General features: G+C 53.3%; 9 protein-coding genes across 9 annotated transcripts; 4 read left to right on the top strand and 5 right to left on the bottom strand.

Moving 5' to 3' along the window:
- Positions 1-377: 377 nt before the first annotated feature.
- Positions 378-2,311, top strand: CC1G_05440 (hypothetical protein; the record flags this gene model as incomplete). The annotated part of the gene is made up of 11 exons (XM_001835426.2): positions 378-461; positions 825-956; positions 1,017-1,271; positions 1,338-1,436; positions 1,499-1,510; positions 1,572-1,586; positions 1,636-1,665; positions 1,727-1,777; positions 1,961-2,134; positions 2,193-2,228; positions 2,288-2,311. The coding sequence occupies 11 exons, from the start codon at positions 378-380 to the stop codon at positions 2,309-2,311; spliced, it is 912 nt and encodes a 303-aa protein (XP_001835478.2).
- A 459-nt stretch (positions 2,312-2,770) lies between these two features.
- Positions 2,771-4,473, top strand: CC1G_05439 (hsp90-like protein; the record flags this gene model as incomplete). Its single annotated transcript, XM_001835425.1, has 5 exons — positions 2,771-2,806; positions 2,865-2,923; positions 2,973-3,465; positions 3,516-3,937; positions 3,990-4,473. The coding sequence occupies 5 exons, from the start codon at positions 2,771-2,773 to the stop codon at positions 4,471-4,473; spliced, it is 1,494 nt and encodes a 497-aa protein (XP_001835477.1).
- A 503-nt stretch (positions 4,474-4,976) lies between these two features.
- CC1G_05438 (hypothetical protein) lies at positions 4,977-6,787 on the top strand (the record flags this gene model as incomplete). Its single annotated transcript, XM_001835424.2, has 3 exons — positions 4,977-5,536; positions 5,650-6,055; positions 6,143-6,787. 3 exons carry the CDS (start codon positions 4,977-4,979, stop codon positions 6,785-6,787), a joined length of 1,611 nt encoding a protein of 536 aa, XP_001835476.2.
- Positions 6,788-7,012: 225 nt separating this feature from the next.
- Positions 7,013-9,511, bottom strand: CC1G_05437 (hypothetical protein; the record flags this gene model as incomplete). Its single annotated transcript, XM_001835423.2, has 6 exons — positions 7,013-8,153; positions 8,206-8,593; positions 8,640-8,676; positions 8,714-9,118; positions 9,186-9,267; positions 9,342-9,511. The coding sequence occupies 6 exons, from the start codon at positions 9,509-9,511 to the stop codon at positions 7,013-7,015; spliced, it is 2,223 nt and encodes a 740-aa protein (XP_001835475.2).
- A 1,042-nt stretch (positions 9,512-10,553) lies between these two features.
- Positions 10,554-14,112, bottom strand: CC1G_05436 (ankyrin repeat domain-containing protein 50; the record flags this gene model as incomplete). The annotated part of the gene is made up of 7 exons (XM_001835422.2): positions 10,554-12,301; positions 12,357-12,694; positions 12,746-13,297; positions 13,347-13,371; positions 13,424-13,621; positions 13,673-13,835; positions 14,098-14,112. The coding sequence occupies 7 exons, from the start codon at positions 14,110-14,112 to the stop codon at positions 10,554-10,556; spliced, it is 3,039 nt and encodes a 1,012-aa protein (XP_001835474.2).
- A 1,483-nt stretch (positions 14,113-15,595) lies between these two features.
- Positions 15,596-18,004, bottom strand: CC1G_05435 (hypothetical protein; the record flags this gene model as incomplete). Its single annotated transcript, XM_001835421.2, has 5 exons — positions 15,596-16,240; positions 16,310-16,787; positions 16,837-17,627; positions 17,685-17,766; positions 17,838-18,004. The coding sequence occupies 5 exons, from the start codon at positions 18,002-18,004 to the stop codon at positions 15,596-15,598; spliced, it is 2,163 nt and encodes a 720-aa protein (XP_001835473.2).
- A 1,270-nt stretch (positions 18,005-19,274) lies between these two features.
- On the bottom strand, positions 19,275-21,346 carry CC1G_05434 (hypothetical protein; the record flags this gene model as incomplete). The annotated part of the gene is made up of 4 exons (XM_001835420.1): positions 19,275-19,780; positions 19,841-20,739; positions 20,793-20,887; positions 21,065-21,346. The coding sequence occupies 4 exons, from the start codon at positions 21,344-21,346 to the stop codon at positions 19,275-19,277; spliced, it is 1,782 nt and encodes a 593-aa protein (XP_001835472.1).
- Positions 21,347-22,307: 961 nt separating this feature from the next.
- On the top strand, positions 22,308-23,323 carry CC1G_05433 (ergot alkaloid biosynthetic protein A; the record flags this gene model as incomplete). The annotated part of the gene is made up of 3 exons (XM_001835419.1): positions 22,308-22,740; positions 22,802-22,996; positions 23,064-23,323. The coding sequence occupies 3 exons, from the start codon at positions 22,308-22,310 to the stop codon at positions 23,321-23,323; spliced, it is 888 nt and encodes a 295-aa protein (XP_001835471.1).
- A 456-nt stretch (positions 23,324-23,779) lies between these two features.
- On the bottom strand, positions 23,780-24,884 carry CC1G_05432 (hypothetical protein; the record flags this gene model as incomplete). Its single annotated transcript, XM_001835418.2, has 3 exons — positions 23,780-24,344; positions 24,408-24,802; positions 24,879-24,884. 3 exons carry the CDS (start codon positions 24,882-24,884, stop codon positions 23,780-23,782), a joined length of 966 nt encoding a protein of 321 aa, XP_001835470.2.
- Positions 24,885-25,209: the final 325 nt, after the last annotated feature.

Below are 25,209 nucleotides of genomic sequence, written 5' to 3'. Positions count from 1 at the left end.
AGCCACTGCAACGATCGCGGCGGAATGGATTCCATCATGACGAACGCTATGAGCCTCGACACTTGTGTATGATGCGCGAACAGCCTTTGGAGGAATAAAATTAGCAGCAAAGTTGAATACACCGTACACATTTCGGTGTTCGAGTCGTCTAACGGGGTGAGGCGATTTGCAGGAGGACATCACTTATCGAGATAGACATCGCAGGCCGGATGGACGAGGTTGCCAAATGGTGCCCATCGCCAGAAGGGTGCTCCCTGATACCCTAGCGTTGCCCTAGCGAAGCCCTAGCGAAGCCCTGGTGCTCCGGCGTTGACAAACGATGGTCAGCCCCTTGAGCTCACGCAAGAACAAGCAATTTCCGAGAGGATTGACTGGCCATGTCACCCAAAGTGGACGATGCTAGAGCTTTTGACGTCGTCGATGACCTGCTGCGGGTGCTTCGGTACCTCGTTCGACCTGGCGTGAGCCGTTAAGCTCCCAGCAACTCGATTTACTCCATTTACTCCAACCTCATCCGTGTTCTAGGGGGAATAGGGTCATACACCCCAGTGTGTGTATGCAGAAGCCTCAATGCAGCATCTAGATGCTTCCTCGACTTTCAAAAACCTGTTATCTTTGGCATTGTGGGGACTGGGCACTCGATGGATGCTGATCGCAGTAACGCACACAGAATGTCGCTTCTATCCACCCAACCTTTAAAAGGTACCACATCTTCACAGCAGGGTTCTCCAGCGCTGGTCGCCTTCCGTTTCTAACAACATCACCCTAAAGGTGTGTTAGAGCCTGTCTCTACTCATTGGCCTGTGCTGACACGCGGGTCTTAGGGATCGCAATTGGCTGGCCCAATTGATCTTTGCGCGCTGACTTCGATGGTTTCCTTCAGATATGAGTTCACAGTTTTCATTCATGTCGTCTTTGTATGCGCGCTCGTCCGACCATTTGATTCTGGCACTAAGGTACGTGCCCTTGTCGAATAGGAATAGGCCATGCTTATCCAAACGTCCATCTTGACGCAGGGTGACTTAAGCGCCCGTCCCCGGGCTCTAGCACACGACGATCGCTTGGTGCTTCGGCAGTACCTTCAACGCCGGGAGCGCTGGCTTGAGGCACGGGAAGACTTCCTACATGACCTCGAACTGCGAAACACTGAGCTACATTCGGAACTCGTCGTACGGGACGGCATCAGGGATACTTTCCGCAACGCAGCGAACGCCGTGGGCAGTGCGGCCCGTGGAGCTTGGAACAGGGTTGCAAGTATTTTCAGGCCTTCTGTGGGTACTTCACGGATGTCACTGTGGATGGAAAGGGATTCTAATGCTACGGTGCTGGCGCGGTAGACGGATGGAAGAGAGAATATTATCACTCCATACCCCTTCACGGAGTTGCCGACCTATCAGGAATCTCAGGACCATCAGCAGGCTGTTCCTTATTCTTTGGTGGGTATTCATGTTGAAGCCGCAATGACTTATCACTGGCTGTACTGATGGTCGTGTTTTAGGAGGTTCAACAAGTGTGTGCTTTGTGATCATTCGAACTAGGAGACACTAACTGTTTGCGACTATGACTCACAGGGTCATACAAGCGTTGTGAGTGGTATCATGTTTCCTCTAACCAACATAGCTGACACATAAGGAGTCGGGAGGTCCTGCTCCAGGCACCGCTCCTGTAAGTGATCCCACTCCTATTGGAGAACCACACCTACCGATGCCCACTTGACCTACGACAGAACACAAAACCGCGACCAGGCACTCGTTCCAGAAGTGCGCCTGCAAACTCAGTAAGTCCCAATCAAATATTATACGAGTTTCAATTTCAACGAGATCTACCTGCGACAGAGGTCGAAGAGTCCTCTGGCTGCACCGAAAAAAAAAGGAGGCGCTCCCGCGAACACAAAGGTAACCGAATCCTTCAATTGCTCGATGGCAACGGCGACGTGACCGCTGACCTCGTATTCCACCAGGCGAGGCAAGTAACGAGTCCGCCCAAGGGAATCAGTACCCCAAAGGCAACGAAAGGGAAGAGGAATGGCTCTCATAAACAGACTCGGAAGGCTGCCAGTCGAAAGCAAGCCCCTCCGAGTGGAAAGAAGGCCCCCGGGGCTCGGCGCGGCAAACAAGCGCCCGCTGGTAAAAAGGTAGCGTACACGGTCGTGGACTTCCTTCACGCACGTGCTGATCATGAGCTGCCCTTAGGCCCCTAACGCACAGAAGCGAGTGTCCAGCGCCAAGGTTCGTCTCGTTCTAATGCATTCTTGGATGTATGAGCTCATTGCTCTGGGATTTTGCAGTTTGCGGCTGCGAAGAGAAAGTAAAACCAGCGATGTGTAGCATATGTCAAAGAATGCGATCCTATAATAATTCTTTCTGGATTGGCTTTTCCCGCCATTTGCCTGTTTTTCGTAGCGAAATGGGTGGGGGGTTCTGTCACCTGGTTAGGGGCCAACTTTGCCGGTTTCTATTTTGATAGCCGTAATGATGGTAGGTGCTGGAGCGTTCGCCCGCCTTGCTGTCGTTTTGCCTCGTCCATGTCGTATGCTTGAGAAATTTCCTTCTATTTCCTATCGGTATTCAACTTTAAGACAAAGTTAAACAAAGAAAGTGTAAAGCGTCCAAAAAAACATTGAAATTGCTGTAACCTGTCGCCTGCGAGACGTTTCCAGAAGTTTCGATCTGAGCCATCACAATGAGCTGCTGCCTTTTTAGCGCTGACCGCTCCAAAGCCTTCTTTCTGCAACGACCACCGCCTTTATTGCCCTAGACGACCCACAGACATGCCTCTCAATTATTCCAAGTGGGACAACCTCGAGGTGAGCACTGTTGAATTTCGGACGCGTTATCATGGCTAAATGACGATACGCGTTCTAGCTTTCGGACGATTCAGATATCGAGGGGCATCCTAATGTGGACCACAAGTCGCTGGTTAGGTTGGTTAGAGACATCTGTTTACGTCGAATGGATCTGATGTTGCTGCAGGTGGAAACAGCGCGATATCCACGAGAAACGAGAGGCCCGAAAGCAGAAGATCGCGCATCTCCAGGCTCAAATCGCATGCAACAAAGTGCTGTTGCCCAGGATAACAGAAATCGCAAAGACCCTTGCCGATCCCAATGCGTCGACGCCCGCACCAGCGTACTTCAACAACCTCGTCGAGCAGCTGGAGAAGAATCCCTCAAAGGACTGCCCGCCTGGGAACAACCCCGACAAGATCGAGCAAACGTACGATGGCATGGTGCTCAGTTTACTGCAACGCGTGTCGCAGGATGCGAAGAACAAGTTGAAGGAGCTGAACCTGGCTGAATCGGAGAAGGAGGAGAGATTGTCGAAGGAGTTGGTGGAGCAAATGGAGACGCATGTGAAGCAGTTGGGCGAAGTTATTGAGCGTGATCAGAAGGAGGTCGAGGAGGAGATCAGGGAGCAAAAGAAGAAGATTACGAGCGAAGATATCCGTGAAGGTTGGGAGACAAAGGTACGTGATATAATGACTAGAATCGCGACAGCTGTTTATGATTTCGGTAGTACGTTCCTCCGAAACCAGAACCACCCCCAGTTCCCACCACAAAGGTCGACAAGCCCAAGTCGAAGGGCAAGGAAAAGGTGACTGAATTTGAGGTCCTCAACCCTGCCGGTGTCGCAGCAGCAACAGCAGCAGAATCGGCGGACGACGACGATGACGATGACGACGAAGGGCTCCCCAAGATGACACCTTCACTGGTGGAATTCTCGAAGATTCCCTTGGGCGACTACGAGCGATCGTTCAAGTTTATCCAAGACCACCGTGATGTATACGTTCCTGGAGCATCTGATGCCCTTCTGGTTGCTGCGTTCGAGGCAGAGGGTCAAGGAAAGCACAAATACGCGAAGAAGTGCGTGCACCAGAGCCTTCTCCTTCAATACTGCGAGAAGCTAGGTCCCAACGGCGTCGGCATGTTCTTCAAGAAGTACGTTTCTGTCTACACCCGATCCATTCTCGCGACTGACGACCATTTCCAGGATGATCGCCGGAGACCAGCGAGCACAAAAGGTATTCTCCGACGACGTCGAAAGCACCTACAACCACCTCGTCACCCGTGTCAAGATCAGCAAAGAAGAGCAAGCTCAAGAAGGTGCCGGACGCGAGCAGATCCAACTGGTCGCAGAGAACCCCGACACCGTCATCTCCTTCAACGTCCCCGACGGCCCTCCTCCCGAGAACCTCGTCTTGGAGGGCGAGGGTGTCGAGGATCTCGATATCGAGCAGGTTAGGAAGGCGCTCCAATACCGATGGGATGTCTTCCAAGCCTTCCCGAAAGAACTCCAAGAGGCGCTCAAGGTCGGAGAGTTGACGGCAGTCAACAAGGTCCTTGGCGATATGGAGGTCGACGAGGCGGAAGCTATCGTCAACGCCCTCGACTCGGCGGGTATCCTGAACTTTGCGGAGGGTGGGATTCGTGACGAGACAGGTGGAGAGGGGAGTGGGAGTGGAGGCGGGCAGTAGTCGAAGGCGAGGAGGACTACCTGCTCTTTTTTGCGTGAATGCTGACGACGACTGGAAGAGAAGTTCAACTAGGCCTTGAACCCAATGTACTTTATCACCGCAATACGATTTTACCTTTTGATCTTCCCTGTGCATCAAGCCTGATGGAGCGACAAAGGATTGGGGGCCTTTGTGTACTGGTCGCGATTATTGGCGCTCTTGGATGACGCCGTTCCTTTGTCTCGCCCCAGAAATCCGTCCGGTCCAGGTACCGCCAGGGGCGCCCCCATGCAATCGGTTGTCATATTTGGTTACCGAAGCCCCTATTCCCTTGTACCATCAATCCCGCAGGCCCGGGGTTCGCAGTGCCTTTAAATGCAGCAACACAATTCGCTGCCTGGTGCCACTCTTCCTCATCGACGTGCTCCTGCCAGCTCATACCATCTCGTCTGAGGACCCTCCAACCTTAGGTCTCTCTTCTTATGATCTCGACGCGTCTGACGGCAACATATTAGCGCGTCACCATGTCATTTCCCGCCTTCCAGCTAGTAGCCAATGGTGACGTTTATGGGGCCACCACGTCACGCCAAAACGTCGACGCATCTCGTGCCCAGCTCGACCAAGAGATATCGGCCATAGCGAACCAAATCACAGCATTTCAGGCTCGAATGCGCGAGCTCAAGACCAAACGGAACGAGCTCTCCCCAGTCTCGCGTCCCCCACCCGAAGTCATCTGCAAAATCTTCGCAGAAATACGCTCGTCGCTCGGGGATAGCAAGTTTCTTTGGACTTCCATCCTCCGCGTCTGTCGAAGATGGAGGTACGCAGCGTTGGACCAGGCGACGTTTTGGAGCGATGTATCTGATGTGGACGTGCCGCTGGCTATGGTGCCTACGATGATCGGGTACTCGAAGCAGGCGCCGTTAAAGCTTTATCTGGAGAGCGGAGAACCATCTATGGTGGTGGATCCGGATGTCGAGGAGGAGATTAGGAAGGCCCTCGCCTCCGAGACCACTCGGCTGGAGGAGCTCTCCTTGTGCGGAACGGCGGACACGCTCGACGGGCGTCTCCTGTCCCTTGGCCCGTCCGCGCCCCTCCTCAAGTCACTCGGACTCGAGAACACCACCTGTGATATTCGAGCTCGTGCCGACGATATGCGTCTATTCCCCAACGGCGCTCCATCCTTCGACAACTCAGCTTGTACGACTATACCCTCTCGTGGACGTCCCCCTTCCTCCCCAACCTCACCGACTTTGAGTTCATCTGGTTAAAGCCCCTCCACATGCGTCCCTTTGCACCTCAGTCCCTCTTCGATATCCTCGCTGTTATGCCCAACCTCGAGCTATTGCACCTCAACTACCCCATCCGAACCTTCCGCGACGTACCCAGCGACCGCAACCAAATCGTACGCTTCCCCCGTCTAAAGAAGTTGAGTATGCACGGTTCGCCCGCGGAATGGAGTGACTTTATGAAGCACATTGCTGTTCCCGTTTCGGCGGAGCTGAGACTCGACTACCACTCGTACATCGAGGAAGACATAGGCGATCGATTTATGCCTTTCTACCTTTTGAACCCTTCGACGATACCTGGACAACAGCCTTCTGTTACGTAGCTGTCGCCACAGAGCGTGGGGCTCCGAACTACCATCGGGAACGGCACTCGTAAGGCTGTCATATCCCTATACCCCCAGCCTGTCGATTTCAACGTGGCCCAAGAAGAGGGTGGCAACGCCCAGCGGGGACGGGTTGTGCTCTCGGGGAGGGGGTGCAGAGAACCAGGCAACGCCGCAACGCGCCTCCTCGAATGCATCCCCCTCCACCAAGTCCGCTCCATCCACCTCGAATCCTTCGATATCGCACTCAGACCCTCCTTCCTCCGATGCCCTCTCGTCGAACACATCGCCATCTCCGCCCCCGCACTGGGCCGGTTCACCACAGCCCTCCTCGACGATCCCGCGTTCAATCCACAGCCCAACTCGGGAGCCGTCCCGCACTGTTCCTACCTCCCATCCTTGAAGTCGCTGTCGTTGGCGGGGGTGCGGTTCACCGAGGCGCCGTGTATCGCACGGGAGGAAGAGGATCATACCATGTTCTTCGATATGCTTTTTTCCATGATCCATGCCAGGGCGAATAACGGGGGAAAGGTGGAGGTGTTGAAGATTGAGCAGTGTATTAATCTGACGAGGGAGAGGGTGGAAAGTCTGCGCCGGTGTGTGGGAGAGGTCGTCTGGGACGGTGTTGAGACGGAGGAGCTTGTGGATTGTGGGAGCGAGTATTGTTATTGTATGACTGGGTTTCCAGAGGACGAGGATAATGACCAGATGGACGTTGCCTAAGATGTATCGTTATTTTTCAATATCTCTGAATACTCTACTCGTTGATATGTGTAATGCTTAGATTTTTTTTCTATTCACCCTGGAAAGGCAAATAAGCGCTTGGTCATCAATTAGACGCCCAGAGGGTGGTGGGGCCAGTGGGAAAAGCAAGTGCAAAGGTGATCCTCCCTATGTTTGATACCGCGTACAAGGCCCAGGTCTCCCTACATAGTCCAGCTTCACAAACTAATGTTCACAGAGCGAGAAGGTAACCGCATTCTCGAACAGCTCCCCATTATCAATCACAAACTTCTTCCTCTCCTCCATCAGTTCCTCCCTGAGTGCCTTGGCCTCCGCAAGGCTAATCGGGAATCCATCCACCTCTTCATAAACATAATCCCGCAGCTCAACCGGCAACTTCTGTAATCCCTTCCCATTGTTCGTGGAAGTGCCCTGATCCTTCTCCAGCTCTTCACGCCACCAATCAATCCGCTGGGCAGGCACATGCGCCGTACTAATCACCCGGATATGCGGATCAACCAAGAAGAGAGCAAGGATCTTGCGGTGACCGGGTTTACTCTTGTCCGCCAACGAGAACGGCTCGACTTTGTGTTGGAGTATGTTAGGGAAGGTGAGAAGACGCCCTTCAGACGTGACTACACTCCCTACGTCCTGTACTGACCCCTCATCATCATACCCTCCGAAGATATCCGTCAACCAGTCATGGTTGTGTTGAGGGTAGCGAACTTGGCTGGCAGCCTCGGCGTCAGAGAGCTGGCGGAATGAAAGCGAGGACGTTGTGATGTTGGAGGATGAGTAGTAGTAGATGGCTGTGGCGACGATATGTTCGTTCTGGGAGGCATCTTCGACATCAATGATCCCAGAAGGATGGATATTTGGAAAGAGAGCACCCACCAATTTCCCTTCAACCTGCCAAGTCCCACCACCATACCTCGGCTTCTCAGGCGTAAGAACAATATTGGCGAGTTTGACGATAATCTGGAGGGGCCGACCGTCCCTCATAAGACCCTTGAGCGAGAATGGCGCTGGTTGTCCAAAGTCCGTTGGATCGAAAGGTTTATCAACATCGGGCAGAACAACCCTCCTATTCCGGGTCTCCCACTCTCGTCTAAGATCCCAATAGTCGATATTTTCGTTCAAGTCATCCCCCTCTTTAGGACCCCCGTCATCCTCAAACATCTCCTCCGGGTCAGGGTCATAGTGGACGCGATCGTACGTGATCCGTTGGTGGTACTTGAAGTCGGGGTCTGCGAGCGGCGTGAGGGCGAGATCCCAAAGGGGAATGGCACCAGCGATAACGTCCTCGATGACACGGTAAAGATCCTGGTGCTTCTCAGGATGTAAGTTGTTGATGTACGAAAGAATCCTATCAACATCCACAAGTCAGCAAAGGCTCGTCGAAAGAGATAGAGACATACTTGGGTCTATCGTCCGACACGTCTACTTCACAAGGCAGCCACTGGAACTTGTCGCTCCAGGGGGTGGTCGTCCCCGAAGCACTGCTCCCTCCGACCCAAGGTTCAGGCGCCTCGTCCGCGACTGTGACTGGCGTGCCTTCACCGCATCGCTTGATGCAGTCTTCAAGACTCGTGACCTTGGCACCCACGGGGAGGACCTTGGTCTTTTTGTATACCAGCGGAAACAGGCTAGGGTGAACGAGGTCCAGAACCTGCTCGTCAGAACCTGGATGCCAATCCTTCTGCTGATCGGGCACGTTCTCGAGTGGTTCAACAGCCTTTTGGAGTGCAGTCTTGGTTTCGGGTGACACCGCAGTATCCGACTTGACCACATTGCCGTTGTAGACAACTGTCATGAACAGGCGAAATCATGACATAGAATGGTGCTTATATACCACGGTCTGCCTGTCCACCTAAGCTGGACATGGGCGCCTTTTTGGCGCAGTGGTTAGTGTGACCATCTAATCACGACAACAACGATGGCTCCGTTAGGCGAGTTCTGGAATGAACGAGCCTTGTGACGTAGTTCGGCAATGGAAAAATCGGCCATAGTATCGGTCAAGGCAGATTCGTCTCGTCGTGCAGTATAGATGGGCCATCGCTCGAGGGCGGTGGTGATGGCGTTTTCAAGGTCCTGGTCGATGCCATCGTCCTCTTCTTCTTCGTCGGTATTGTCGCCTTCATCCCCGGATTCCCTGTCTTGGTAGCCTGAATCATCTTCTCCACCCCCATCACCAGCCTCGGCCCAGTCCTGTGCTTGACTTCTGGCATAGGAAGATCTGCTATCCTCCGTCGCCCACTGCTTGAGAAGGGCAGCTCTAGCAGCTTCAACGCCTTCGGTCTTCCACTTGTTCGCAATCTCGTCATCGAGGATCTAACCACGCAAAAAGTCTAGTTCAGGACGAAACACGACGAAGTCATTGGAATGAATGCAACCGCACCTTGATATGCCAATTTTCCTTATCGGTAATTGCGCTCATGAATTGCAACATACTGAACTCGCGGAGCGTCGTCAGCGGGAGTCTGCAATCATTCCAGAGGAACAACTCTCATCAGCACTTTGGGAATGGGTTGAACACGGCATGGGGTCCACTCACATTGCACGGCCTTCTTGGTCGAGATCCCCAGACGAAAGGGCAGATGGAAAGAGAGTCCCAATATACAATGGGTCTTCCCCCTTCCTGGGTTCGTAAGCCAGGGCCTTTCCTAGCCCGGGGACAGGATGAACCAGGCTGTAATCTGGCGGAGTCGTCGCAGCAGAGGACATTGAGTCGCGAATAAAGACAGACGTAATCCGCGGGGAGGTGGGCGAGCGAAGGCAAGGCGAAGAAATGCAGGGACAGAACTTCAATGCAGCACAACGGTGCCCTCGTCAACGCCGCGGGCCTTTATACGGTAGCGCTTCGTACATTGTCGACCATTTTGAGTGACCAGCGATACCACGAGGGGGTCGTCGTCGATGACTATCAAGGCGGAGGCGATTTAGCGTTTAGGGCGCCGAAGGCTGTGGCTAGGGTTCAAAGATAACCGTTCCCAGAAGCGAGAAGGATGACTCGACATGATACTAGCGTCTGTGTTCTCCCCGCCTTTACCCTATCGAGTGCATTGCGGACGAACGAGAGTCATTGTAATTGTTTTCAGGTTGCATACATAGAATTCTATACTCAAAACCATCAATCGGACACTTTGAATCGAGTAAGCCTATTCACTTACCCGCTGCTCATAGAACGTTCTCGCAGAAGACTGGCAATGGCATTGAGCCATGTCCTGGTCAGACCACATCGTGGTACGAAAAAACCCCCAACGCGCCGCGTATTGGCGCCGTCAATCAACGCGTCTCCACCTTCCAGTGTCCACTCGCGCGTCAAGCTGGTGCGACTTTGACAATTGGATCTACGGTCGGGATCTGTCTTGACGTACCTTGAGCTGTCCAGAAAGAGGCTGCGAGGTTTGTTCGTGACATGATTTAAATACCTTGGTATAGTGTAGGACACGAAAGAAGAGGGAAGAAAAGAAAGAATCCAAACGACGATAGGGCAAAATATCGGTAATTTCTAGTATACGTTCTCGAATTACCCTTACCAGTAACCAATAGACCTCTCGAACACAAACTCAAAGACCTGTCAGTGTCAGCAAATCGATAGCCCATCCCTCTTGGACACATTTTGGGGGTGGTCAATGTCGTGTGTCCTACAAGGATAGGACGACCTGCGTCGGGGGCATAATTGAGCTTCGCCAGCACCGCTCGGGAGGCGTGAATTCACGTACGCTCCAAGGAGAGATGTTGCCATCATGAAGGTGTCCGTAGATTACGATGGGCGTCGCTCGTACTCAGAAAGCAGCTGGACGATGGCTTTGTAATCGCTTCCCTTTCTTCTAACATATCTCTTCCGAGCGATGCTAAGCGCTGTTTCACCCTTGTTGTTGCTGTGGTAAACGTCTATCCCTGTGTGCTGCAGGAGCAGAGAGACAGCCTCTCTGCGTCCGTCCCTTGCGGCGAAAATCAGTGCAGTATCCCCATGTTTGTCGACAGCGTTGGCGTCGACCTTGCGGTCCACTAGGAGTTTCAGAACACCCAGTTGTGATGGCTCCGGACCCATGTAAAAAGGGTATTCGAGGAGATCCGGTCCACGGCGCAATGCATGCATCAGTGCCGTCCATCCATAGTTGTCGGTGAGATTGACCTGGGCGTCCTGGTGAGCAAGCAGGAGTTGGACGGCGCATTCGTGGCCATTGTTTGATGCGAGCATCAATGCCGTCCATCCATTGTTGTTGGTGAGATTGACCTGGGTGTCTTTGTGAGCGAGCAGAAGTCGGATGGTTCCTTCGTGACCATTTCTCAATGCGAGCATCAATGCCGTCTGCCCATCGATGTCGGTGAGATTGACCTGGGTGTCTTTGTGAGCGAGCAGCAGTCGGACGACACCTTCGCGGCCTTCGCTCGATGCGAGCATGAATGCCGTCCATCCATGATCGTCGGTGAGATGGACCTGGGTGTCCTTGTGAGCGAGCAGCAGTCGGACGACACCTTCGCGGCCGGCTCCCGATGCCTGCATGAATGCCGTCCGTCCACCGTTGTCGGTGAGATTGACCTGGGTGTCCTTGTGAGCGAGCAGCAGTCGGACAACACCTTCGCGGCCTTCGCTCGATGCGAGCATGAATGCCGTCCATCCATGATCGTCGGTGAGATTGACCTGGGTGTCCTTGTGAGCGAGCAGCAGTCGGACAACACCTTCGCGGCCTTCGCTCGATGCGAGCATGAATGCCGTCCATCCATGATCGTCGGTGAGATGGACCTGGGTGTCCTTGTGAGCGAGCAGCAGTCGGACGACACCTTCGCGGCCGGCTCCCGATGCGTGCATGAATGCCGTCCGTCCACCACTGTCGGTGAGATTGATCTGGGTGTCCTTATGAGCGAGCAGCCGTTGGACGACACCTTCGTGGCCTTCGCTCGATGCGTGCATCAGTGCCGTCATCCCCACACAGTCCCGAAGATTCAGTTGCCTAAAGAAGAGATGCCTCCCTGGTCGTCCTTCGCCACTCAACACAGACCGCAATGCGGAACTTCTGGTGTATCGCAGTAGCCCATCAATCACTTCTACATGACCGTGTCTCGAGGCTATCATCAACGGGGTGAGCTCCTTTGCCCCACACGTGCGCAATGTCACGCTACCCCCTGCAGCCTTCACCAGAATTTCGTCGAGAATGCCACAAAGCCCATGACGCGCCACAATATGAAGTGGGGACAGCAATGTGAGATGCCACGAATATTCCACCGGGAATGACTTGCATTGGCGAACGAAGTCGACCACAGCATCAACGGATGATGGATTCGCCATGGCCTTCCGCGCGTGGTAGCCCCAGTGGTCGTAGGAATACTTGCAAAATGGTTGGTGCTTGAGTGCTGTATGGAGGTCGAATCCGGTTTTCAGGCCCGCCGAATTGTCAACGAAACCGCAGTCAACGAGGCGTCCAGCTGCTGCCTTAAAGAGCACACCGTGAGGGTCTGGGATATGTTCCTTCACTAGGGGGGCTAGAGCATCCTGGGCAGTGAAGTCTGAGCGATATACCCATCAGCGGTGCTCGAACGTGGCGGTCGAAGAACCACTTACGGACCAAGCGCACGAGATCCGACTTTGCTTCCACGGTGACCAACCCACAACACAGTGACAGAAGGGTGTCCTTGTCAATCCCGGCAGGGTAGCCGGGAAGGGTGAGGCTGAGGGCATACTGCAACTCGCGGTATGAGAGCGCCTCGCGACCAAAAACCAGCCACAGGAGGACATGTTTGGCGAGGTCGGCATTTTCTTTCTCCTGGTCACTGATACGCTCCAGTGCTTGAGAATATATGTCGCGAAGTTTGGTCGGAAAATTATCCAGTGTACGTTGAAGGGCCACGATGCTGACGGAGTGTTGAACGACTTCGATTTGGAGGGCTGCGTGAAGGAACCTGGAGAAAATATCAACACTGACGCGTGATACAGTTCAGGAAGCCACTTACATCCCCTTGGATTTGTCTAAAATTCGTCGGACCAGTTCACCTAGGTAGGAGTGCTGCTCCAGGAGACTTTTGAAGCCGGGGTTCCGCTCCACCTTCTTCTGAATGAGGAGGACGATGTCAGAATCATTTGCTGTGACCAAGTAGAACATGGGGTTTGGGAGCCCCGCCTCGAGCCTCTTCAACGGCCGCGATGTCAATGCAAACTGGCCTCGAAGGATCTTGATAGCCTGGATCAGGTCGAACTGGGTGTCAACCAGTGCCTCGTCCAGTCCGTCGATAACATAAAATACAGTGTCGAATCGGCTCTCGAGTTGCCGTAACAAGTCCAAGAGCTCCTTTTGGGTGGGCCGCGTTTTCTTCCGTTGGTGCATAGAACAGAGGGGCTCAACGAGGTCCGCAAGCGATGGGTCAGATTCGATGAATTGCCTCACGAGCGATTCGAGTATGTCCTTGACTGTCAATCGTTCGGAATACCGACAGTACGCAAATACGACGCAAATCCTCTTGGAGGAAGTTTCTTGTAGCTTCTGAAGGTCGCGAATGGTTCTTGCACTGGTGAAACTGTCAGCAACCTTCCGTTGGAGATGGCGCGGCTACTCACGCAAGGATTGTTTTTCCTGCCCCGGCTGCGACGAGGAGATGAGTATGGGCAGGCATGCAGAGGCACTGCGGACCTACGAATTCCAGTGCCCCAAAGGATGCGATGTCTTCCACCCTTCCAACCCAGGTAATCCGGCGAGTCGGTAAACCAGGAAAGTGTTCCATCGGTCCATTTCTCATAGTTCTGCTGTTGAATAGCGTGGACGTTGACGTTGGGTGCGAACCAGTCTGCGATTTCCAGCCTTGATTGCTTCAGCTTTCCATCGATGGACTCCCCTTAAAAGATCTCAGCCATCGGGACCGTAATTGACCAATGGAAGCACCTACCATTCGGTGAAACAGTATAGTTATTAATGATGACATCTCCACCAGCGATTACGGAGTTCCCTGAGACTCTGGCCTCCCCAGAGATGTGAACCGCGGGGATACCTGCCCGTGGTGGGTAGGTGATTGTTGTTATATCAGCATCTTCTGCTCGGCCGACCTCCGCCTAGACCAAGAGGAGAAATCACGGTCAGACCTTGACGACCTGGAACCAAAGCGTGACTGTACCTTGGTGACTTGGAACTCGGTCTCACTTGCAGCGGAAGAGGAGGGTGCTTCTCTGAAGTCGCTCCCCTGCGATAGGCGAGTAAGTGCTAAGTCCAGGATATGAGAGAGGAAAGTAACCTCGCGGTGATCTACCACGGAGGCAGTGGAAGATCGTGATACACGTGCTATCTGTTTGTCGTAATACTGTCATCGCACCATACCTCGGCCACCCCCATCTTTCGGCCACTGTCACAAATGTCACATCCGGCATTAGCCTGCCGCTAAGGCTATAATTGAAACTCCGAGCTTTCGTCCACAGAAGACGCGTCGGAGACCGTAAATCGACCAGATGTTCCCACAATTTCGTCCTGTTATCAGCGGCTCCTTCGGCGAGGCGTGACAAAGCGTGACATTTACCCCTCCTCCAGAAACCTCACTTCCTCCTCGATTTCGCTCAAATAAAACTCACTTTCATCATTAATACGTACAGGATAGGCCGTATCTACAGAAATTTTGAAAGAAATTGACCGACTTTGAGGAGATCTGGAAAAGTGGCCGAAAGATGGGGGTGGCCGAGGTATGGTGCGATGACAGTATTGCGTGCCCGTTAGCGATTTCCAGGTTCCGAGAAGGAGACAGACCTGTTCAAAGAGACTTGACTGCTCGGCGTCGTTGTTCAAACCGGAGGAATGTTCCACATCATCCTCGCTCTGACCCTTGTGCGGAATTCAGCGCTCGCCCCCGATGAAGACAGCGAACGCTCTCTCCCTCACCTGACAAGGTTGATGATTACTTGGCTGTCCGCCACTATCAAAGCTGGTAGGATCCCCTACGGGCGTTGGAGGGTCCACTTCAGGTTCATTCTGCGTAGAAACGGGGTCATCGATCGATATCGACGAAAAAAGGGGCCAGCGCTCGCGACTCACCAGAAACGAGACGCCTTGGCCCATTACAGCTGTTGGTTAAAGTTGCTGTCGTGGCTGAGGCGCTTGGACGGGAGAGAAAGGAAAAGGTCTTTCAAGTGAGAGGAGGGTGGGGAGATGGTGGTTCGATGGCAAGCCGATTTGGCGCCCTACAGCATTCTTGAGGCTTCAGCGGAGTCGTCAGATGACTGATGATCCTGACATGACAGCGGAGTTGAATCTGTTTCCCATCCGCAGACGGGCGCTAAATCCTGGGCCGAGAATACGAGGTAAATGTGCCAGGTTTTGAAGCAGTCACGGTTACAGGAACCAAGACAAGCTGGCGGTGGATCAGCTATCATCGTGACGGTTTTTAATTTCTAGAGTTGAAATTGTCAAATTGACTGTTCATCAATGAACTTTGAAGTCTAAGTGTTCAGCGCGCGCTTGCCTACCTTCAGACCACATCGCAGTACGCACACAACCCGTGTCACATCAACCCGCCCCTGAATTTGCGTTGCCGACCGTCGTGGGAAAGTGCGCATTTTGCCAGACATGATCACCCCGCCAAGGGCTTCATAACCTGAACAAAATGCTCCATTGGATTCATCGGTATAACCAAACCTGTTCAATTCCTTGAGGTTTGCGTCGAGCGACGGGCTGAAGTCCAGATCTCGAGCTCGGAAATGGTCAAGCCCTACCATGTCCCACAAATCAAGTCCTCCAGTCACCGGAATTACATTACCAATTACCAAAAAACACAATCCTCCCCAGCTACATCCGATACTCAAAGTACTACATGTACTACTGACTACACCTAATGTTCACAGAGCGAGAACGTAACCCCACTCCCAAACAGTTTCCCATGGTCAACAGTAAACGCCTTCCTCTCCTCCATGAGCTCCTCCCTCAACTTCTTTGCCTCCGCGAGACCAATCGGGAACCCATCCACCTCTTCATACACATGATCCTGCAACTCCACAGGTAGTTTCTTCAACACCGCCGTATTTCCTCCTTGTCCAGGTCCGACATTCGAAGAGGAACTGGCATTCGACGATGAGGCATGTCCACCCTCCAACTCCCCCCTCCACCAATCCATCCTCTGTACCGGCACATGCGCCGTACTAACCACCCTCACATGCGGATCCACCAAAAACAGCGCCAAAATCTTCCTAACACCCGGTTTCGTCTTATCCTCCAACTCAAACGGCTGGACTTGATGCTGCAAAATGTTGGGGAACGTCAGGAGTCTCCCTTCACGGGTGAGGACGGACCCGACGTCCTGCACGGCCCCTTCCTCGTTCGCGCAACCGTAGACGTCGGTGAGCCAGTCGTGCACGCTTTGAGGGTAGAACGTGTCGTTGGTCGATTCGGGGTCGGAGAGTTGGCGGAACGCGAGGGAAGAGTGGCTGATGTTTGAGGACGAGTAGTAGTATAGTGCCGTAGCGACAATGCGTTCGTTCTGCGATTGAAAAGACGAGAACATCAGTTATGCTCCTCCATGTGATGTATACAAGAAAGCGAAACTCACCAGCTGTCCCTCAACATGCCAAGTACCCCCAGGATATCTCGGCTTCTCAGGTGTCAACTCGATATTTGCAAGCTTCACAATAACCTGCAGGGGCCTCCCACCCTTCCCAATGTTCTTCAGCGAGAACGGCGCAGGGGTCCTCCCAAACGTCTCGGGATCAAAAGGCTCCTCGACGTCAGGAAGGACGACCCTCCTGAACTTCTCGATCCATTCCTGCCGGAGATTCCACCAGTCCACATCGTCTTCGTCTTCCTCACCAGTAGGTCCTGGGCCTCCCTCGTCATCAGGGATGTATTCTGGATCAGGGTCGTGTATGACTCCATCGTAGACGATGCGTTGAGGGTATTCGTAGCTGCTATCGGCGAGGGGTGCAAGCGTGAGGTCCCAGAGGGGGATGGCGGCCGTTATGACATCCTCCACGACGCGATACAAATCCTGATGCAGTTCAGGATGCAAATTATTGATATACGAAAGAATCCTATCATTCAAATTAGAATGAAGAAGCCAAAGAAAGACGAGAGACGTACTTGGCTCTATCACCAGATACATCCATCTCACAAGGCAGCCACTGGAACTTGTCGCTAAACCTCGACCTTTGGTTTCGCTGACTCCAGTAACCCCTTCGTTCCTCAGCCGGCATCGCTGAAACCGGAGGGACCTCCCCTTCACCGCACCGCTTCACCGCATCCCCAGCTTCCAAACTGGTCACCTTAGCACCCACGGGGAGGACCTTGGACTTGCCATACACCAGGGGGAACAAGCTGGGGTGCACGAGGTCCAACACCTGCTGATCAGAACCCGGGTGCCAATCCTTGTGCTGAGCCGGCACATTCTCGAGCGGTTCAACCGCCTTTTGCAAGGCAGCCTTCACCTGTGCTGGGACAGCCGTATCGGACTTGACGACGTTCCCGTTGTACACCACGATCGCGCCGTTGGGCGAGTTCTGGAAAGAGCGGGCTTTATGTCGCAGTTCCTCGATGCAAAAGTCGGCCATGGCGGGCGTCATAGCCGATTCGTCGCGCCGGACGGTGTAGATGGGCCATGCGTCGAGGTTGGCGTTGTTGTTCCCGTTGCCGTTGCCGTCGTCGCTTTCTTCGTCCTCCCGGTCATTATCACCGCCATCTTGCACCGGCTCTCCACCCTGGTTATCTCTAGTTTCAGCACTATCATCTTCACTAGTAGAGACAGGCTCCCGTACTTGTGTTCCCGTGGTATCAGAAGTTAGATTTCGCTCCGTCCCCCATTGCCTGCGCAGAGCAGCTCGAGCAGCTTCGGTGGCCTCAGTCTTCCACTTATTCGCAATCTCGTCATCGAGTACCTGATCAACCCAGTAAGCTCAATCCTCCATCTCCCAAAACGCAACCTCGACACACACCTTGATATGCCAATCCTCTTTATCAGTAATCGCATTCATGAATTGCAACATGCTAAACTCTCTCAACGTCGTCAATGGCAAGCTACACCAAACTTTAATCAGCACATCCAACACGCGAAGCGATGAAGAAACGGGATCAACTCATCTACTCACATTGCACGCCCTCCTTCGTCAATATCGTCAGGCGACAGAGCAGAGGGGAAAGGATCCCCGATATAGAGCGGGTCTTCGCCCTTCTTGGGGGTGTAGTCGAGCGGTTTGCCGTGGCCTGGCATAGGGTGGACGACGGTGTAGTCCACAGTTGCAGCAGTATCCTCCATCGTGATGAACGAACACATTTCTTGCAGAGAAGGGATAAATCGAGAGACGAATAGAACCAAAATCGCGGCTTTGTCAACGTCGAGTTCGATGACTCGGAAGCTGCAGAAGGCGGTCTCGCAACGAACGACGCGATGCAACCCTGTCCAACGTCCGCTCTCCCTTTATATCTCCTCTGTCACGTCCCTCTCCATCCCTTTTGGGTGTCCAGCGAGCCACGAGGAGATAATTGATCACAGCTTGCATTGGGGATCAAACCTCGAGGTCAGGAGTCAGGGCTCCAACGTGTCCCTGCCATGGCCAAGAGTTGCTCAGGATGACTCCGTACATGCTTCCCTCCTTTTACATACCTCGAATTGGTCGCAGCGGGCGGGAGATTGGGTTGTCGGCACGGTTCAGACGCGACTATCAGCATTCTTCTGGATGCAATATCTGATCATGACAATTGGTCAATGCATCTTCATCGCTCAGATATGCCCGTTTTTCTTACTATCTTTCTGTAGGTATCCAGCTTCGCGCGTTACAGAAAAAATTGCTCTGGAGTCAGACTCCGTCATGGTACGAACCCAACCCGCGTCACGACTTTGATAGCGCTGTCACGGCGCGCGCAGCTGACACCCGTGTGAACCCAGCTCAGCGCTCATGCCTGATTTAGTAAGTCCGCCCACCGCATTGCGCAACGACATGGTGCCGGCGTTTCAGGGTTACCTTCCCAATTGATTATCTCTGCATGACCAACGATGACTCACATCCACTCTCCGCTTAAGAGACCGACAACAACTGGAACCTTTCGACTTTCCTAAATATTACACATACATCTTGCATACATCCCATTTTTTACACCAACCAGCTGACCAAAAAAGAAAGAACAGAACCGAGGGTACGTACGTTGGATAACTACCTACGTCGTACCATACGTTTATAATGAAGACGTCAAGTCCAATACGATGCATCAAGTAAGTAAATCGGGAGGTAAAACTTGAATTGGGGGATGGACCGGGCCAGTTAGGGTCCTGGTATCGAATCGAAAACATTATACAAACAAGAAAAGATATCGATGAGGAGCATAAGTAACAAAATAATAAAGAGCTTCAAGCAGATGGAAAGCATAAAGATAAAAAGAGATGGTAGAACATACATATACCCCTAGATTCAGCAAGGGACCACCTTCAGCACCATCCCACTAATCCGAGTCGCTCCTCCACACTCCAAGAGGACCCTCCTGAGCTGGCCTCCTCAAAGACCCGAAGAACAGGGTAGCGCCCGTCAGCATTAAGTAGCACTAACAGCCTTAAAACTACTCGGCGGCGGCCTCACACCCCGCTTCGCATTCTTAGCAGCAAGAGCAGCAGCAGCCTGCGCCTCAGCTTCCTTCTTCGCAGCCCTCAACGCCGCACTCTTGTTCGTCCTCGGCGCAATCGTCGGGGCTCCAATACTGCTCGGACGGGGTCGCGGTTTGGCTGCTGGAGCTGGTTTATCCGAACCATCGCTTCCTCCTGCAGATGAGGTGGTGTTGGTAGTGGTGTTGGAAGTACCGTTGACCCCGTTGGCCTTGGAAGTGCCCAGTACTGAGCTGGGACGGCTTCGCATGCCTATGGCGGAGGACGCACGGGGTCCAGCTGCGCGTGTGGAAGAGAAGGAGGAGGGAGGAGGGCGAGAGATGGCGCCTGACGCTTGCGAAGACGGTCGGGAGCGGAGTGGAGGAGCGGCGGTGGGCGGGCTCACTGTGCCTACCGAGTTCGATCTCGAGATCGTAGACGGTCTTGAAGGGCCTTTGACTACCAATGCCGTCCATTAGCAACCCTAAAATACAATCTGAGGCGGTAAATGGCACTCACATGCAGTAGGAGGCGCAACACTATCCTTCTGCGCTCTCAACGCCGCACTCTTGTTCAACCTCGGGGCCACAGTCGGAGGCCGCACACTCGCAACCGAAATCGTCTCCCGCCTCTTATGCCCAGGCACACCCTCAAACGTATTCGCCGACACCTTCTTCCTCTCCGCATCATCCGTCGTCGCAGCCCTCCTCACAGGTGGAGCCACAACCGGCCCCGCCCCCCCAGCAGCCTTCCCCAACCGCAAACTCACAGCCCTCGTCATCCGCGGCGCAATGGCCGGCGCGGCAGTACTCGCAACGCTAATCGTCTCCGACCTCTTATGCCCGGGTACGTTCTTGAACGTCTCAGCCTGCCTCTCCTTCGGGATCGGTTTTCGCGGTGCACTGGTAGACGGACCGAGCTGCTCGACCGGGATTCCTGCGCGCAGGGCCGCAGCCTTCGTCATCCTCGGCACGATATCGGGTTTGTGGGTGGTAACTGGTACAGGGCGGGCACGGAAGGCAGGGGTACCGTTGGCTGTGAGCTTCGTACTCTGCGACCCCGCAGCGGAGGGGTTGGTAACACTCGACGGGCCGTATCCACCAGCGTATCCTTCGTCGGTGTGTGCGTTGAGCGCTTCGAGGCCTGCAGCAGTGACGCCCTGGTATTCCTCATCCTCAGGTGGGAGGTCAGAAGCGGGGAACGGCGGGGAAGAAGCGAACAAAGCTTGTATTTGAATTTCTGCAGTTTGACTATCAGGCGAGCCCATGAGTGCGTTTTGGGTGTCGGAGAGGCCGTAGAGGGCGCGGAGGGAGTTGGGGGCTTCGTGTTGGGCTATGGCGGGGTCGCGGGGGCCCATAAGCGTCTGCCAGACTTCGACTGCGCGCCGGCGTTCGAGGACGTATACCCACACGGGGCCTCTGTCGCAGCGGTGGTTAGACGGTGCAGGGAGATAAAAATGGCCCGCACTTACTCTGACAGCGACACTAGTGCATCCTCGCCAAAGATCTCCTCCAACGTTTCTGGATCAGTCTCCGTGTCGAATTCCATCTGACGTTCTTTGACAATCTGTGTACATATCCGTAGCGTCAGTAATGAACTTGAGATTAAGGAACCGAGGAGAACCATTCCAGCAGTCCTAGAGACGTTTAACAGCAAAGGGACTTTAGGGGCTCAGCGCGTAGCGAGACGCGCTCCCAAATCCCAGTCTAAACCCCAGAAAGCCAGCCAAGAACGTTAACTAACCTCAAAACTAGCCTCCTGGATCCTCCTCTCAATCTCGAACCGGTGTTGGAGCGCATGGTTCTTGATGATAGCAACAGTCCGGGTGATAGGGACGTTTCTCGCAGGCGACGAATAGGCGGAATGTGGTTGGGACGGCGTTTGGAGGTGTTGTTGCGGTTGGTCTTCGTCGTAGTACCCTGCATCCCCGCCGTCACCGAGCAAGAGTCCATTCTGCATCTGCTGGGGAAGCCCGTGGATCGTCTCGTCCTCGTCGTGGCCGTTATACCCGTTCGGTGACGCCATTTTCGTTCTTCAAGAGCGAGTCTTGCTGCGGGGTATAGATAAAAAAAGAAAGCGAAAGGAAAGGAAAGAGGTTGCTAAAGCCTGCTCAGAAGTGAACTTGAATGTAAGGAGAGGAGAGAAATGCAGGCTTCAGGCTTGTGATACCAAAAGGTTATGAACGGGAGTGAAGAACCCTAAAAAAAGCTGATGTTCAAGCTGGTGGTGTGTGTTGTTTGAAAAGAAGGGAGGGACAGGAACGTTGAAGAAGGAAGAGGAAACAGCCTGGTGATCAAGACGGCCGGCTGTTTTCCTTTTCCTAAACTTGCTTGCCTTTGATCATGATGCGGGTAACCCTCCATCCTCTCAAATCCCAGCCATTGTCGCCGACGATAACCCGCCTGAGGATGACGTTTTTGGACATTCACCTTGGAGCTAAAGAACGTCGTTTATGGCACCGCGATTCATTCGGAAAGCATAGTTTTTAGGACTGGAAGACTCGAATCCGACGAGAAGAGTTGAGCGAGCGTTCGCAGGAGTGTGGGATGTCTTCATCGCCATGCCAACGGCATAGAAAACGCGAGGCGCGACACGTAAAAATATTGATGGAGGTGCCAAGCCCAGTGCCTGTTAGGGGCGGGGCGCGTTGTCCTCCGCTTCGGAGAGCGCCCTTGAGGAACAGGTGGAAAGTTGCTTTGAAATCCTCTTGAGATTGCCACTGAAGGTCAAGACAAAAACGGAAAAAAATGGGGAAATAGTTAGGAAAGACGTTGATAAGTCGGTGAATGACAAAGTACCAAGCGTAGATTATTGTCCTTGGCCAGGTACACCGCGAAACCCAATGAACTCGGATTACAAACTGAGTGCTTATAAACACTACCTGGTAGCTCTATAAAACGGACGCTAGCAAGACAAAGGAATGGCTCAGAGCGCACCTCTCCAAGCATCCCTCTTTCCAGCTTAATTCTCTCTGTACTCGCACACCATGACTGGCACGGTACTGATCACCGGCGGCGGGAGCACCGTAGGTACCCACCTCGCGCACCTCCTCTCCGCCGCCAACATCCCCGTCCTCTTCGGGTCGCGCTCAGGCAAACGCATCCCCTCCAGCTTTCCCTCCGTCAAACTCTCCTGGGACGACCCATCCACCTTTTCCAACCCTTTCGACTGGGCGAGCTCCAAGTCCAACACCACCATCAAAACCGTGTACTTGATCGCGCATATGGACGGTGTGGATCTTAGCGGGACGTTGATTCCGTTCATCGATTTGGCGGTGGAGAAGGGCGTGAAGAGGTTTGTGTACTTGAGCGCTTCGTCGGTTGATAAGGAACACAATGTGGCGGGTATGGGGAGTGTACCTATCTACCTCGTGGAGAAGGGGTTGGATAGGTATATCCTGAGGCCTACTTGGTTCATTGGTGAGTTCCTTCGGGGTGCTGGTGTGTCTCTATGTGGAGGTACTGAGTGGTGTCTGGATAGACAACCTAATCCACACATACGGCCATGGAATTCGCGAAAAAGGCGAAATCGAAACGGTTGTACCAACGCGTCGAATCCCGTTCGTCGCAGCGGAGGATATCGCCCGAGCCGCGTTCGAAGGTATCGTTGCAGACGAGAACAAAGTGAAAGAAGTCATCATCATCGGACCTGAGTTGTTGACATACGACGAGGCAAGTTCGCTCAATATTCCCCCTGCACAACCCCCATCGACTCATTATGTAACTCGCCCTCTAGCTCGCAGCAACAACAAGTACCATCCTCTCAAAACCCATAACCCACAAACCCATCTCCGCCGACGAGATGATAAAATTCTACAGCCATGCCCTCCCGCCTGACGTCGCGCACGGCCTTACCCAAGCGGAACTAGCCATCGAATCTGCTGGAACGGAGGAGAGGTGGGCTAGCCTTAGCACTGAAGAGCAGGAGAAGATGGGTTTGAAGGTTTTCGTTGGGAAGACGAGTGTTAAGGAGTGGGTGGAGAGGAATAAGGGCTTGTTCTGAGAGGTGGGCAGGGTTCGTAGGTAGAGGGGTGGCCGCCGTTGAGGTTGGATACTAAGCGCCCGAACCACAGGGATATTGATTGCCGTTGGCTGACTCGGTCGCGCCATGAATACATGTCGAGATCGAGTGGCCTGATCAATGGGCGCTTATCTACCTATCTACATCACGACTACTAGTATCTACGCGTCACTTACCAGTTCGTAACCAGCGCCCACTCGTATCCCTACAATGCCATCCATAGTTCAAGCTGAAAGCAACCGCATTTAACTGTGGACAAATCGTTCCCCACTTTTCCGCACGCCTCCTTAAAACCTCTGTTCCACCTGCAAGTCGGGGGTCGTGATCTGGGTTATAGTCTTCCTCTGTGTCGTATTCCCCTGCCTCTCTTCGAGTGCAGAATAATAAAGATTTCAGGTTAGGGAGGGATTGGAGGGCTGTTCCAATGTCGTCTGTCTATTATGCCGGAGTTGGCAAAGTGACGGCAGAATAACGAATAAGTTGGAGCACACTCACAGTTGGGTCTGGTCCTTCCGTCACGATACCAAGGTGAACCACACTTTGAAAGCTGTTCCCCAGTTTCCTCAACAATTCGTCGATTTGTGATAAATCCCGGCAGAACACCTGTGCTATTCCGACTGAATCAAGGCACATCCTTCCCTTGCAGGGTTTCTCAGTTCCTAGAAGCGCAGATAGGCGCTCAAAGAGATTGTCGAGGTCAGGGAAGAAGATCGGGAGGAGTACGATGTTCCAGTTGGGGGTGGGACCGCGCTGGATCGCCCCAGTAGCAAATTGCCCGTCACACGCCGGCTCGTGGACTCCATAAATTGCTCTGAGCGTTCGGGGCATTTCTCCCGCATCACGGAGTCTTTCTAGCGTCTCGACGACGGCGGCTTGGTCCACAATCACGTTCGTCGAGCTGCGAAATACTAGGTTTTCTAACCGCCTTTGCGACTTTAGGATATCCGCCAAGTCGAAAGAGTCGTTGCAGAAGAGGGTTTTGAGCTGGGGCATGTCCTTGGATCTTTGGTCGATAAGTGTTGGTTAGTCACGGTTGGGTGGTCTAATGTTCAGTGTGTCAACTCACGAGAGAACTCTGTCTAAATCCCTAAGAAGGACCACAGCACCCTCCACATCCCTCGCATTCCTCCCATAAGCCCATGGCCCAAGTCTGATCCGCAACTCCTCTAAATTAACCAAAGAATGGAGGACCTCAACGACCATCCGCCCAACCTTCACGTTCGCTTCGTCGTTGTTGTCGAAGATCTCCACGGTGAGAGATTGAACGAACGAGTATCTCGCCCGTTTGCGAGAAAGGGCTGTGAGGGCCTGCACCGATTGAGTATCGGCCAGAATGGTTAAAGAATGGTAGATCCTTCGTTCTGAAGCCTCGAGGTAGGTGCTGTGGGTAACTGCCAGGGAGAGGGCGGTGGAAAGGGTGCAGAAACTTGCGATTTGCTCTTTGATCTCTGGTGGAAAGTCCTGCCAGTGATCGCGAGCGAGACGGTACTAATGAGAACCCCCGACTCTGCCCTCAGGTGTTAGTAGGTGTACTCACTGCCATTTTGGATTGCGAATGCGTGTTGGTGGTGGTGATGATGGGTTATAGGAACCCCTGGTGCGGTGACTTAGGCGTGGTCCTCTGTCGCATCCATCCGTACTAATCACATATCACATATCACACTCTCAATTATCTGCATTGGTCGTGTGCTGACCGCACACAATGAAAGTGGATTATGCGATGACAAGTAAAAATAAAAATGCTTCCAGTCAAAGGGTCTTCGACAGGGTCATAGATCCGCCCCAGCGACCTACTAGACCGCGGAAACTTGCCGGGAGGTTAAAGTAGTCTTGTAAACCAGCCTCGATTCTTTTGGAGAAGATTAGCC

Source organism: Coprinopsis cinerea (assembly GCF_000182895.1).
Source record: "Coprinopsis cinerea okayama7#130 chromosome 8 map unlocalized cont3.8, whole genome shotgun sequence".
In the NCBI taxonomy this organism is placed as follows: Eukaryota; Fungi; Basidiomycota; class Agaricomycetes; order Agaricales; family Psathyrellaceae; genus Coprinopsis; species Coprinopsis cinerea.
The sequence above is the reverse complement of the archived record's forward strand: the minus strand, read 5'-3'. Positions and strand labels throughout refer to the sequence as shown.